Below are 13,431 nucleotides of genomic sequence, written 5' to 3' on the forward strand. Positions count from 1 at the left end.
TCTAGTTTTAATGCATCTAAAACTTAGCAACCTTACCAATATTCGAGATTAAGGCCAACTTTACAAGGGCGTATTTGTGCATGTAAAAATTGCGCACGCACTACGCAGAGAATAGAACCCATTGATTTCAATGGGTTCATTCCCATTTCTGTATTTTTCATACACATTCAGTAGCGAAAACTATATACAGCATACTCTCTTTTTCTGCGTATCTGCACACCAAAGTTCCCCATAGTAGAGGGTGCACAAATGTGCGCAATACACAAGGGGATGTGTAAAACACTGCGTAATTCCGCTGGAAAAAGAAGATGTATGGAACTCATTAAGACGAATTAGCCATTTCAATCGGTGCGTCTTTGCTTGCTGCACGCAAATGAACATGCCTTGCGGGCACTAAAAGTGCAGTAAAATACGCCGATGCGCGTGCAAAAAAGCATCGTTCATTACACAAAAACACTACACTTATGCACGTGCAAATGCGCATACGTTTGTGTGAAGGGGGCCTAAAGCATTTCTCTTAGGTCCTATGCAGACCTATGTGACTCGAGGGGACAGATTAGGGCTCATTCACATGGGTGTATGCAATTTCGTTCCATGAAAAACGGACTAAATTCATTGCGTGTGTATGTACGTTTTTGTTGCATATGTGTGGAGGTTTTTTTTTTTTTTACGTCTGTATGGTTTGAAAGTCTCTTCAAGAAGCTAAATGCTAGCACCTGTTCTCCGTCTGTAAGAAGATAGTAGTTTAATTAAAAATTATAACCCTATCCCTGGCAAAATATAGAATGAGAAGTGTAAATATAGCTAAAATAGACATTAGATCCCTTTAAAGGAGTCGTTCAGTGATGAGTTGGAAGGGCCCATTCACACAGCCATGTTTTCAAGCCGTATGCACATGGCCCCATAATAGCCTATGAAGTTATTTATATGGCCGATTCTTCACACGGTCCGTGTGAAAAAAAAAAACGTTGCTCATCTAATTCTAGAAGAGTAGGATATGCAGTGTTCAGGGGGTTATGAATATCACACCATCTCTAGGTTAGGCTGCTTTCACATCGGCGCTGCGGGTTCCCTTTTCCTGCTCCATTTCAGAAAGCAGGAAAGGGGAATTCCCTAGCCGAAAAGGTCCGTCTTATGATGTAATCGAACAGCATCAAATGGACCCCATTGACTATAAGGCCACATGTCCACGGGGACAGATCCGCAGCAGATCACCCGCACACACGTGATCCGCGCCCCATAGGGATGCATTGGACACCCGCAGGTAGTTAAATACGTTCGGATGTCATTTTCCCTTGAGGCGCGGATTGCGCGTGCGGGAAATCACCCGCAGCATGCTCCATTTTTGTGCGGGTCTCCCACAGGCTTCTATTGAAGCCTATGGAAGCCGTCCGGATCCGCGGTACACCCACAGCTTAATTCCTGCTCTCCAGCGCGGGAGAGCAGGAGTTTTAAAAAAAAAAAGAGTGCACGGCGCATGCGCGCGGCACGCTGCTGGCGTGCCGAGCACATCCGCCGAGCCGAAGAAAGAAGATCTGGCCGCGACGGAGGGAAGATCTGCAGCGTCCGGACAGGTAAGTAAAATCTTCTTTTTAGGTCTCATGTCTGTGGGAAAGGAGGGACCCGCTGCGGGATTCTGCATGAAGAATCCGCGGCGGGCCTGATTTATCTCGTGGACATGAGGCCTAATATGTTGACCGCACACCACCTGGTTTCTTCTGTTCAGCATGCCGATAACCCCCTTGTTTCTTTTCCTCTCACTTGCCATGGAGGCTTCTCTCATCCAGCCGGAGAGACTGCTGCTCATGGAGACAGGTTGTTACCTCAGGTGCCATTGTTCCTATTAATCTCCACATACTATTACAGGTTTACACTATGGAGCAATGGTTTTTTGTTCTTTTCTAGCTTTTCGATGTTCCGAGGCACCGCTGATAGCCCATTAGCACACAAGCAACACAATTACTTAATTCTGCTACTGCATTTTTGTTATGAGCTTGGTTCTAGTGCTACATTTATGTTAGGAGTTTGATTCTGGTATTGTATTTATGTACTTAGCTCCGTTCTGGTGTTGTATTAATGATCTTGGTTCTAGTATTGTATCTATGCACTGAGCTTAGTTCTGGGGCTGTAACTATATTATGAGTTTGGTTTTGGTATTGTATTTATTTACTAATCTTGGTTCTGATGTTGTTATGAAATCTGTTCTTGTACTGTATCTATGTACTAAGGTTGGTTGATGCTGCATTTATATTATGACCTTGGTTCTAGTATTGCATCTATGCACTTTGCTTGGTTCTGGTGCTGTTTCTATGTAATGAGTTTGATTTTGGTATTGCATTTATTCGCTAATCTTTGCTCTGGTAATGTATTTTGCACTGAGCTGTTCTGGTGTGGGTATATTGCTATATGGCTGCTATACAGGCAGACTGCCTATAGGTGCAGTATACACTTTTTCAAAAAAATCCTATCCCTAGAAGAAGTTGTCATTTTGCTGCAAAACTCGTTTTGCAGTCCCATTTCAGGCAAATATACTAATGCTGAGAGTTGTGGGGATTGGATGAATGGTCTTGTCCCTTGAGGCCCTAGAAGAGGTTCCCCCTTAAAAGGCTCTCAGAGGCTCCTTGTGTGTAGTGACCTCTTCTTCTGCTTGTGTAGAGCTTGTTGACTACTAGATGCCTCCAAGCTAGAGGCGATACAACAGGGTACTAGAGCTTCCATGCCCGCCCATATCAAATCTTGTATCCAAGCTAGAGGTGGTACAACAGGGTACTAGAGCCTCCATGCCTGCCTGTATCACATCTTGTATCCAAGCTAGAGGTGATACAACAGGATGCTAGAGCCTCAATGCCCCACGTATCACATCTTATATCCAAGCTAGAGGCAGTACAACAGGTTACTAGAGCCTCCATGCCTGCCCATATCACATCTTGTATCCTAGCTAGAGGCAGTACAACAGGGTACTAAATCCTCCATGCCTGCCCGTATACCATCTTGTATCCCAGCTAGAGGTGGTACAACAGGTACTAGAGCCCCCATGCCCGCCCGTATCACATCTTGTATCCAAGCTAGAGGCAGTACAACAGGGTACTAGAGCCTCCATGCCCACCCGTATCACATCTTGTATCCAAGCTAGAGGCGGTACAACAGGGTACTAGAGCCTCCATGCCTGCCTGTATCACATCTTGTATCCAAGCTAGAGGTGGTACAACAGGGTACTGGAGCCTCCATGCTAGCCTATATTACATCTTGTATCCAAGCTAGAGGTGGTACAACAGGGTACTAGAGCCTCCATGCCCGCCCATATTACATCTTGTATCCAAGCTAGAGGCGGTACAACATGTTACTAGAGCTAATGAGTGTATATCCTTATTTTCTGATGGGTGGGAGGGTACAGGATGCCATCTGGCCTACGGCTGGCACTGCTTCTATGTAAGATCAGTAAACAAATGCATGGGAAGTTGGGAGCAGTAATAGAAGTGAACGTACACTGCAGTATATACCAATAGCACATTGGGCGAGATGCCCGGCAGAGTGCAGCGTGTGAGGTATCATTCCAGAGTGATAAATCACTAGTAATTTAGAAGACTGTTATGCGGAGCTGTAATGTATCCAGCGCTGTAAAGGATCAGGATTCAGGAACACATTGTGACCGGAAGCTGCGGTGGCGTATGCCGGGACGGAGAGGGAGCATCTGTGCCCGGGTGCCTGAGGGATCCAAAGGCCCCTTTACCATATAGGAAGGCACCAGTATTATAAATGGCACATGGTACGGTAGGTGGGGGACACTGATAGCCATTTTACATTGGGTCTCAGGAGCTCCAAATCAGGCTGCGTTCACACCTGCGTTAGGGTCAGTGCAGGATTTCTGTTTCTTTGCTCCATTTTTGAAGGAGAGAAACTGTAATAAAACTGAAAAAAAACTTTTTTTTTCAATTTATTTCAACGGTGTTGAAAAAAAAAAAAAATATATATATATAAACTCTTTAGTTTGCTTCTATTCAGATGGGAGAATAGCGCAGTCTGCAGCGTTGAGCAGCTTTGTCACAGTCCCTTAACACCAGCATATGCCGGGGGGGGGGGGGGGGGGGGGTGGCTTTATTATCTGGTAATGGCAGTAAAATAATAAAATTGTCACTTCTTCATTCACTCAATTAACTCTCAGTCAATAGAAAGCCGCATTAGCTAATTACTGCTCATTATATCACGTATTGTCTGGAGAAGGTGACAAGTGACAAATCATTGTGACAGAGGAGGAAGACACTGACATTACAAGGGTCTCCTCAAGAAGGTTAGTGTATTCAGCCGAGGAGATAAAACATAAGACAACATATTTTTCATGTCTTTGTTCTGGTGCAATTGTATCTAAGAAGTATGGCGCTGAGGCTGCAATTGCGAAGCGCCTCAATAAAGGAGAGCGGCTTTATAGTTGCATATAGTGCAGGTTATTTAACCCATTAGAGACCACAATGCGCCTTTTTACTGACTTCACTTATGAACTTTAAACCTGTACATACAACTTTTTAAGGTGGTGACTACTGACAGCCAGGCTCCTGCTCTAACAGCCAGTAGTGGAGAAATCTTAGATCCTGTCCCTTTAACACCCTTGCTACAATCAATAGTAACCGCAGTATGTAAACAGATGACAGGGGAAGGGGGCTCTCTCTGTCACCCCGCAATACGATCGCAAACTGCCCATGTGTTCGCACCGCAGCCGTTAGCCTGACGAAGGCCTTCATGTCCGCTAGGTAACTCAGCCTACTGGGCCTTACCTACTGCAGAGTCTAACACATTGCTGTCATAGGCTTAGTAGATTGCATTACATAAGTAATGCAGTGTACTATTCTAGTGATAAGTCTACTTGAGGGGCTAAAGAAATAGTGTCGAAAAATTCAATAAAGTTTAATTTTAAGAAAAAAATCCATATTAAAAAAATATGCATTTTTCCTCACATGAATGTCATAAAAAATAGTTCAAAAAGCAATGCCGAAATTGAAATTTTTCAAATGTACCTCAAACTGGTACCGATAAAAACGACAACTCTTCCCACAAAAATCAAGCCCTAAAATGCAAGAAAAATAAAAATATTATGGGTCTTAGAACGTGGAGATGCAGATTCAATTGTTGTTCCTTAAAACATGTTTTTATGAAGCAACAGCAGTATAAAATCTCTATAAACTCGGTCTCGCAGGTATCGTGCTGAGCAGATAAGAAAGTTATTTTATTTTTACTGAATTGTGGCGAAAGCTGTAAAAACAAAGCGCAAAAACAATGGCAGAATTTCTGCACGTTTTTTCCACCCCCTCCCCCTCCCCAAAAGAAATATAATGAAAGTTATTGCAGCATCCAAGGAGCGGGCCCTAACCTAGGAGACAGTGGGGGTAGAGTAGTTCACTTGTCAGGGTGGCTCTACTGTCTCCCACCCGGAGGGTAATCAGGAACACGTCCAAGGGGCGCGGGCAGGCTATATTAAATAAGGGAAGTGCTTCCGGTCACTCGTGACGCCATCAGTCCTTCCTCCGTGGTGATCTCTCCTTGGAGAATAAATAGTCCACACATGGGGTAGAAGTCAAAAGGCCAAACCGGGATCGGTCGGTAAAGCTGTTTACTGAGAAACTTGAACAAAGAATTTACAACAGTCCTTTTTACATCCACCGGCAAGATAGTGAGGGTTCGAAACAAGTGAAGCGACGGGGACGAAACACGGGAGAAACAGGGGGACTTACACAGGCCTAATTATCTGAGGTTCCCTGGTTCCAGACATGACTCTTGAAAAACTCCCCCAACACTCTACTGGTCCACTGTCACGGATCTTTGCAACCTTTTCACCTCACACCGCACAGTGGACAAACTCCATTTGTATTCCACAGGCAAAGGGGAAAGAGAAGAAAGGGTTTGCAGCGTATAGGGGTATCCGCTCAGACGCTTCCATCTCTTCTTGTACTCAGATTAAAGGTATCTGAGTATAGGCCAGGCTCTCTTTCTCTCACAAAGGACACAGCCAAAAAGCCACACACATTATATATATATTATATATATATATATATATATATATATATATATATATATAAACAAGGTCACATGATATACAAATAGATTCTTTTCCAGACATAACCCAGGCAGTAACCCATTCAGTGCTGCAAAGGTGCAATACACATCATATTTATACACCTAGAAGACAGTGGAAAAACACAGAAGCGCAAGGCTACATGGACCATCCAGAAACTTCCAGAACACATGTGCACATTAACTTCTGTACACTACATTATACAAAACATTATATGTACCCCAGAGTGCTGGCGTTAAAAAATACAACTCGTCCCACTGAATAAAAGCCCTCATACAACACAGGATGTAAGGTTACGTCCTGCACGGTCGGGGTGTGTATGGAGGGGGATCACCCAGCAGCAACAGCTCTGATAAGCAGTGCGCCTCATTGGAGCTGTTAACCTTTTAAATGCCCCAGGGCTGTCTTAGCAGAATGCTTATCAAGCCAAGCCCAAGGGATGGCATGATAGAATGCTTGTCCGATCGCAGTATGATATAATGCTATGGCATTACTGCAGATGCGATCAAGACATCAAGTTTTTGTTCCCTCAGGGGTCTAAAAAAAAAGTTAAAACAGTTTTACTACCGTAATTATAAAAAAAGTTAATAAGTAAAAAAAAAACAACGCTTTTGCCATATTTATAATAAAAGAATCTAAGTAATAAAACAAAAAAAAACATGTATGGTATCACTGCATCTGTAAAGGTCCGCTCTATCAAGGTAACGCATTATTTACCCTGCACGGTGAACGTAGTTAGAAAAACCAAATAAAAAATGCCAGAATTGCAAATTTTTTGGGGGGAGGGGGGAGGTCACCTCGTCTCCAAGAAAAAATGAAATAAAAAGCGATCAAAAACTTGTATGTATTCCAGAATAGTACCAATGCAAACTGCAGGACGTCCCAGACCGAACGAGACATCACACAACTATGTTGACGAAAAAATAAAACCGTTATATCGGTCAGAAGATGGCAGCAGCAGGATATAATTTTTAAAAATTAAATATTTTTGAAAAAAAAAAGTGGGACAGCAAAAAGAAAACTATATAAATTTGGTATCATAGCATTCGTACTGACCCATAAAATAACGTTCAGGTCATTTTTGCTGCAGTGTGTACGCCGTAGAAACAAGACGCACCCAAAGATGGCGGAATCTAGTTTTTTTTCCATTTCCCTCCACTCAGAACTTTGTAACAAGAAAGTTAGTAGGACGTTCTGATGTAAAAAAAAAAAAAAAAAAAAAAAAAGAAAAAAAAAAAAAAATCGCTTGAAAATCGCACGTTCTTGCAATGCGATAAACAAGGAGGCTTTATAGGAAACATGGGCTACAAAAAATTGTAAATCGCAGCTGTTTAGAGCGTGCCGTGATTTTGTACTCTCACAATGTAGCATGCTAAAAAAACTCATGTGGAAGAACCCATAGGAAAGCATGGGCTCTACGTAGATGTGATTTGTAGCACCGTTGCATCGCTACAAAATCGTGCGAGAAAATCGCTCGTGTGAAAGTGGCCTAAAAGACCAAGATGTCCTCCAGGACTAGGTTAGATAATAGCCAGCTCCTTCCACCTCTTCCGCACACAGTTGTGTTCCAAATACTGCCTGACTTGGGGCCCTACCTAAGAGTGGATTGGGGAAACAGGTTTGTGGATTGGGTGGGTAGGTAGCCCCCCTCATTAGGTAGGTGCCCCCAATATGTAGGTAATTGTTTATTTTGCAGTATACTGTGCTATTTTGTCCAGATCTCATCCCCTACTCCAGAACCTAAGACCTGATCAATTCTAGGGAGCAAAACCTGCAATAAAATACTTCTAGAGAGTGAAAGACTCAACTAAAACTTCTAGCTATGCTGAGGGACTTCTCAGAACATGCGGATTAGTAAGAGCCAGGCACCCAGAGCATTAACCATTCCAAGTCTGGAGAACAAGAGGAATAGAAGCATACGGGAAGGAGAGGAGGTAAGTGACATCTACATATTATCTACAATAGCTTATACTTGTCTTTCTTTAGTTTGCAGTGATCCAGATTGACACAGCCCGCGAACTGGAAGATCCGGACTTCTTGACGGAGAGTTACCTTAACCTGGCCCGCAGCAATGAGAAGTTGTGCGAGTTCCAGAAGACCATTTCCTACTGCAAGACCTGTCTGAACATGCAGGGAACATCTGTTAGTCTGCAGCTGAATGGACAAGTGTCCCTAAGCCTGGGGAATGCCTACCTTGGCCTCAGCGTCTTCCAGAAGGCCCTGGAATGCTTTGAGAAATCCTTACGATATGCCCATAACAACGATGACAAGATGTTGGAGTGCAGAGTCTGTTGCAGCCTTGGAGGTCTTTACACGCAGCTCAAGGTTAGAAAGATATTGGGCCAGGTACTACGGGGGGAGTAGTAGTACCGATCACTTGTGACGCCACTGTTCCCCCACACTGATATTCTATGCGGTGGAGTAATAAGCACGGAGACTTGTGTATAGTACCTCGGGTCCCTAGGAACGGTTAGGGCCCGGTATAACTTTTACTTGGTAATAACTTTGTATAACAAGTAATACAGGTACAATTCACTTTGGCCGCCTGCAGACGAGCGGGTCGGATCCGGCAGCGAGAAATCTCGCCGCGCGATCCGACCCCAGAGCCTGCAGGGACGACCGCGTACTCACCCGCGCCTGGCGGCCCCGGCTCTTTGATGTGCCGGCTGCCGCGCAGCCGGCGCATGCGCAGACCGGAGCCGGCGGCCAGGTGAGTGCGTGCCCCGCAGAAAATTAGAACATGCCGCGGTTTGTTTGCCGCGCGAGATTTCGCGCGGCCAAACCGCGGCCGTCTGCATAGGAGTGCGTATTGTAATGCACTCCTATGCAGACTTTCAGCGGCGGAAATCCCGCGGGAAATCCCGCGGCGGGATTTCCGCTCGTCTGCAGGCAGCCTTTCAGTAGTTACAGGCTATAGCTCAGCGGTAGGGAGGATACACAGGATAAATATGGCCCTACAGTCCACTGTTACATCTGCAAAGGACGTGCTGGGCCAGCACCTGCAGACATCCACAATAATTGCTCACAGTGTGGCGGCCAAAACAAACCAACAAATAATAAATGGGAAGTCTTTCCCTAAACACGTAATGAACGAGGGAGAGGGCCCTGCCTGACACGGCAGACTGATTGCGTCGATAGATGCGGACCTGCACTCGTTCCTGGAGTCTAAGTAACCCTACTTGGCCAAACTGATAAGGGACAAAACAAAATAAAACAGCACTTAGCTTTAGTAGAATAAGCCGCAGCACACAGAGCCGTCCGGAGTAAGAAACAGTGGATGCCACACCGTTCACAGGAGCCACTAACTGCAAGCTGAGACAGCGAGCAAATGACAATTTACAGCACCTTAGCTACCTCTCCATCCCAGCTAAATAGCCAGCTAATCATCCACAGATGTGAGGACATTGCATCACACCTACTAAGCAAGAAGGTGCAGAACCATGTCTAAAACCTGCACCGCACTCCGTCAACCCGGCAGCGATCCCAGCACTGCTACAACATCCACGTTATCTGTATGTCACAGGTCCTGGATTGGGAGTGGTCCAGAAGAAGAAGGGGGGGCTCACTCCGCATACATTCTGGCAAAACATTTATTAATGGAAGCCAATAAACACCCCACACGACAGATGCGTGGGTGTCTCAATCAAGTACCTCTGCGCGGTGATCCTAATGACGGACGGCCACACAAGAAAAGCCTGTGGTGTGAACAGGTACCTGTTTTCAGAACCTGGGGTAGTGCGCTCTCTCTGTTGCTGGGACTCACTCCTTCACATCCACACTCCAAACGCTACGGGATGTCACCCTTCTTCCTTCATCTTCACCTACATGGAAGCTGAAGGTGCTTCCATGTGGCTCTGTGTTAGCACTCTGTAGCAGGCAAGATGAAACTCCTTTCCTGCTCTCAATCTCTCTCATTTATAACCTCACTTGTACCACATGACAAGCCAAACATACATTTACAGGCATGCAATGATTTTATTAAAGTTAACCCTTCAGACGCTGCAGCTGTGCAACACACATACAGAAAATCACAAGACAAATTTGCACAGCGCATCCACATGAGACAAAATATATATGACATTTATGGAGGGGACCAGGGTGGTGTTATGGGCCACTACACAGTTGTTCACTTATGATCGATGGCCTGTTTATCGTGAATGGAGGCAGGCGGCTGGAACGATCCTCAGCCCGCTCTGTCTCCATTCACTGAGTGATGCTCGTTTGGTTTCACAGATAATCAAGGCTACTCATGATCTTCGAACCTATCACTAAGTCATGGTGCTAACTTAGCAGAGCCCGATTTGCTCGCTGAAGCTACTGTACGTGGGTGACATTATTTTCAGAGTGAGTCTGTAACAGAGACGATTAAGTGCACAGTTGCTTCGCCATGTTTTAAGACCTTTTACTTTAAGGCGGCCGGCATATTTCCAATGCAATCTCACAGGAACTATAGGGTGGAAAATGGGTGGCCAACCCAACGAGGGTAGACTCTTTCCCACCGCCTCCGAGACCATCGGGGCTCATGCCTCCCGTTGCTCCCATACCCTCGGCTCCCTTCCTATACGCCTTCCTGTCCCACATACCTTCCAGAGGCCCCCATTTCACATCAAACCCTTAACTGGCCCTCAGATAAGATAATCCTGCGGGAAAAGCTTTGCAATGTAAGTTTCTGCACTTGCTCCCCAGACCGTGCCTGCAGACCTCCATCATCCCTCATGGAGATGCAGTTGCTGCACAACAGGCGCGGCACCTCTCTCTCCCTACAGCATCCCTGGGAAAGCCGGAAACTAGTCCGCGGGATTTCAGAGAGATCCTAGGATAGGTGTTCTATCGGGCCTGGAAGCCACTAAGAAGGAGCTTTCCCTCAGTGGAATTACCCCCTCTACTGCCTGAAAGTTGCTATTGAATGACTGAAGGAGTTAATTTCACATCTCCTTCCTTGTCAGACTCTACATAGCAACAGAAGTCTATTTGCCAGCACTCATACAGCAGAGTTAGGGTGAATTCACATGGATGCAAAAATCATGCAAATTTTAGGCGTTGCAAGAGGCACGAAGCTAACACGAAAATCCAACCCATTATTTGCAATGGCTGTATTTACATGGACAGTTTTTCTCACACAGCGATACCGCGAGATGGAAAAATCGTAGCATGTTCTATTTTCATGCGCATCTCAGATGAGAGTAGAACATGCAGATGTGTGGTCTCCGGTGCAGCATACAGAACACGGACGGAATGTCCTTATACTGTGCAGTTGCGCCCGAGAATGTCAGACCGACTCGCTGGTGTGAATGTACCCTCAGTACTCAGTTTCTGCTCTGAGTTAAGCCCTCCTCTATTAAAAACACAAGATAAGACCGCCATTTGCTTCTCATTAACCCTATCCACACCACAAGCTGTATTACTGCTCTGCTTTACCTTGTGTCACAATTCAACGTTCTACCACTGGGAGTCACTCTCATTCCAGCAATATGCCTATGCTTGAAAGCACTTGGACCTCTTGCATACCCCAATTATTTCAGCCCTTTCCCAGATTACAAACCTAACTCTGAGGGTGGGAGAACTAGAAACCTTGGCTTCCGAAACCCAGACAGCTGTCTCCCAACATGATGCCACAATTCGTTGACTACTGGACAAGATTGACGACTTAGAGAACAGTAGTCGCAGAAGCCACCTTAGATGCCATTCAGCATGAGATGCCAACTGAAAATGCAGCTCCCATTCAAGAGAGATACCATCAGATACCATTGAAATTGTACCAAGAGGTGAAAAACCTGTTAACCCAGATGCTTAATACAGGAGTAGTCAAATCCCCTGGGCTCGTAAAGAAGAAAGACAGAATCACTTGATTCTCCATAGATTACCGCAAGTTGAACTCCTGCACCGTTTAGGATTGTTACCCCTTTACCAAGGATTGACGAGTTCTTCTCCACCTTGGAAAGTCTAACTAGTTTTCGACTCTCGATCTTCCCAGCAGATACTGAAAAGTGCCCGTCGCGGAAAAGGACCAACCCAAGACAGCATTCATCCTACCTATGAGGCATTATGAGTTCAATTGTATGCCATTCGGGTCAACCAATGTACCTAGAACCTTTCAACAGCTGAAAGAAAAATGCTCAGAGAACTTATATTTGAAGTTACTCTCATCTAGTTGGACAACATCATTGTGTACGCTACTACGTTCAATAAACACCTAAAGAGACTGGGACAAGTACTGGAACGCCTGTATGTAGGCCCATAGCCTGAAAATTAAGCCAAAATGTGCCACTTATTTAAGCCAGAGATTGAATACCTGGGCCATACAGTGTCCAGATATGGGGTTCTGCCCTCTCGGGATAAATAGTCGCTGTGCAACAACAGCCACCACCAAAGACTTTGTGAGAATTGAGCAGATTTACAGATGATTTATCATAGACTTTAGAAAAGTTGCAGGCCCTCTGAATAAGCTGTGAATAGGAACAGCTGATGGCCCAAAAAGATCAATCCATTTCATGGGGCGAGGCTTAAGAAAAAGCATTCCGAGCGATGAATGAAGCTCTGACCACTGCTCTTTTATCTGGCATACGCTGATTTTGACCAGCCTTTCTTACTCTTACCAACGGCAGCCTCTATGGCCTGGGAGCAGTGCTAGTGCAAATACAGGAGGGACACGAATGAGTAATTGCCCATGTTAGCCGATCCCTATGGGATTCAGAACACAGCTCTAACTTTTATAGTTCCTTTAAAGTAGGCAATGACTGTAAAATTTGCGGAGTACTTGACTGGGGCCGAGATACAAGTCCGGACTGACAACAATCTGCTAGCGCATGTGGACATAGCTAAACTGGGAGCACTGGAACAACGCTGGGGTGGCCCATCTGCCGAAGAACAATTTCACTATCTGATACTGATAGAAAACAAAGAACATGAATGTGAATGCTTTGTCATGAGTTACGCTAGAAGTCCCTGTGGGAGAGGTGGATGACCGGCTAGAGGATGAAGTCCATTCTACAGTAGCAGTCTAGTCAGGAGGAGAAACCTGACCAAAACTGGCAGTATTAGGAAAAATGAATGCTGAAAGGAGTAAGGTCCAGAATGAAGACCCGGGACTGTTTCAGGTAATGAGTTGGGTTGCCCAACAAGAAAAACCTGGAAAAGAAGAAAAAGGCCCATTTTAGTCAAGAAGTCCTTTCCTTACTGCAATAGTGGAAATGCCAGCAAGTAAAATACAATGTCCTGTACTGAAGAGTTCAGCTTCCCATGGAACTTGAGACACGGTGGTCGGTGGTGATCCCCAGAAAGTTAACAAAGGATGCTGCTCGAGAAACACATGAGTGAGGAGCTCACTTTGGGGCCAATAAGACATTTCAGTGGCTGCAACGGTTCGT

The 13,431-nt window shown here is 45.2% G+C and overlaps 1 protein-coding gene across 1 annotated transcript in view; it reads left to right on the plus strand.

Annotated features, from left to right (window-relative positions):
* RAPSN (receptor associated protein of the synapse) overlaps positions 1-13,431 on the plus strand; it is a 45,835-nt gene that overhangs the window by 12,310 nt on the left and 20,094 nt on the right. The window contains exon 2 of the mRNA XM_066583323.1: positions 8,051-8,389. Coding sequence (XP_066439420.1) covers positions 8,051-8,389 — 339 coding nt within the window. The remainder of the gene's footprint in view (positions 1-8,050; positions 8,390-13,431) is intronic.

This window comes from Eleutherodactylus coqui, chromosome 11 (genome assembly GCF_035609145.1).
Source record: "Eleutherodactylus coqui strain aEleCoq1 chromosome 11, aEleCoq1.hap1, whole genome shotgun sequence".
Classification (NCBI taxonomy): Eukaryota; Metazoa; Chordata; class Amphibia; order Anura; family Eleutherodactylidae; genus Eleutherodactylus; species Eleutherodactylus coqui.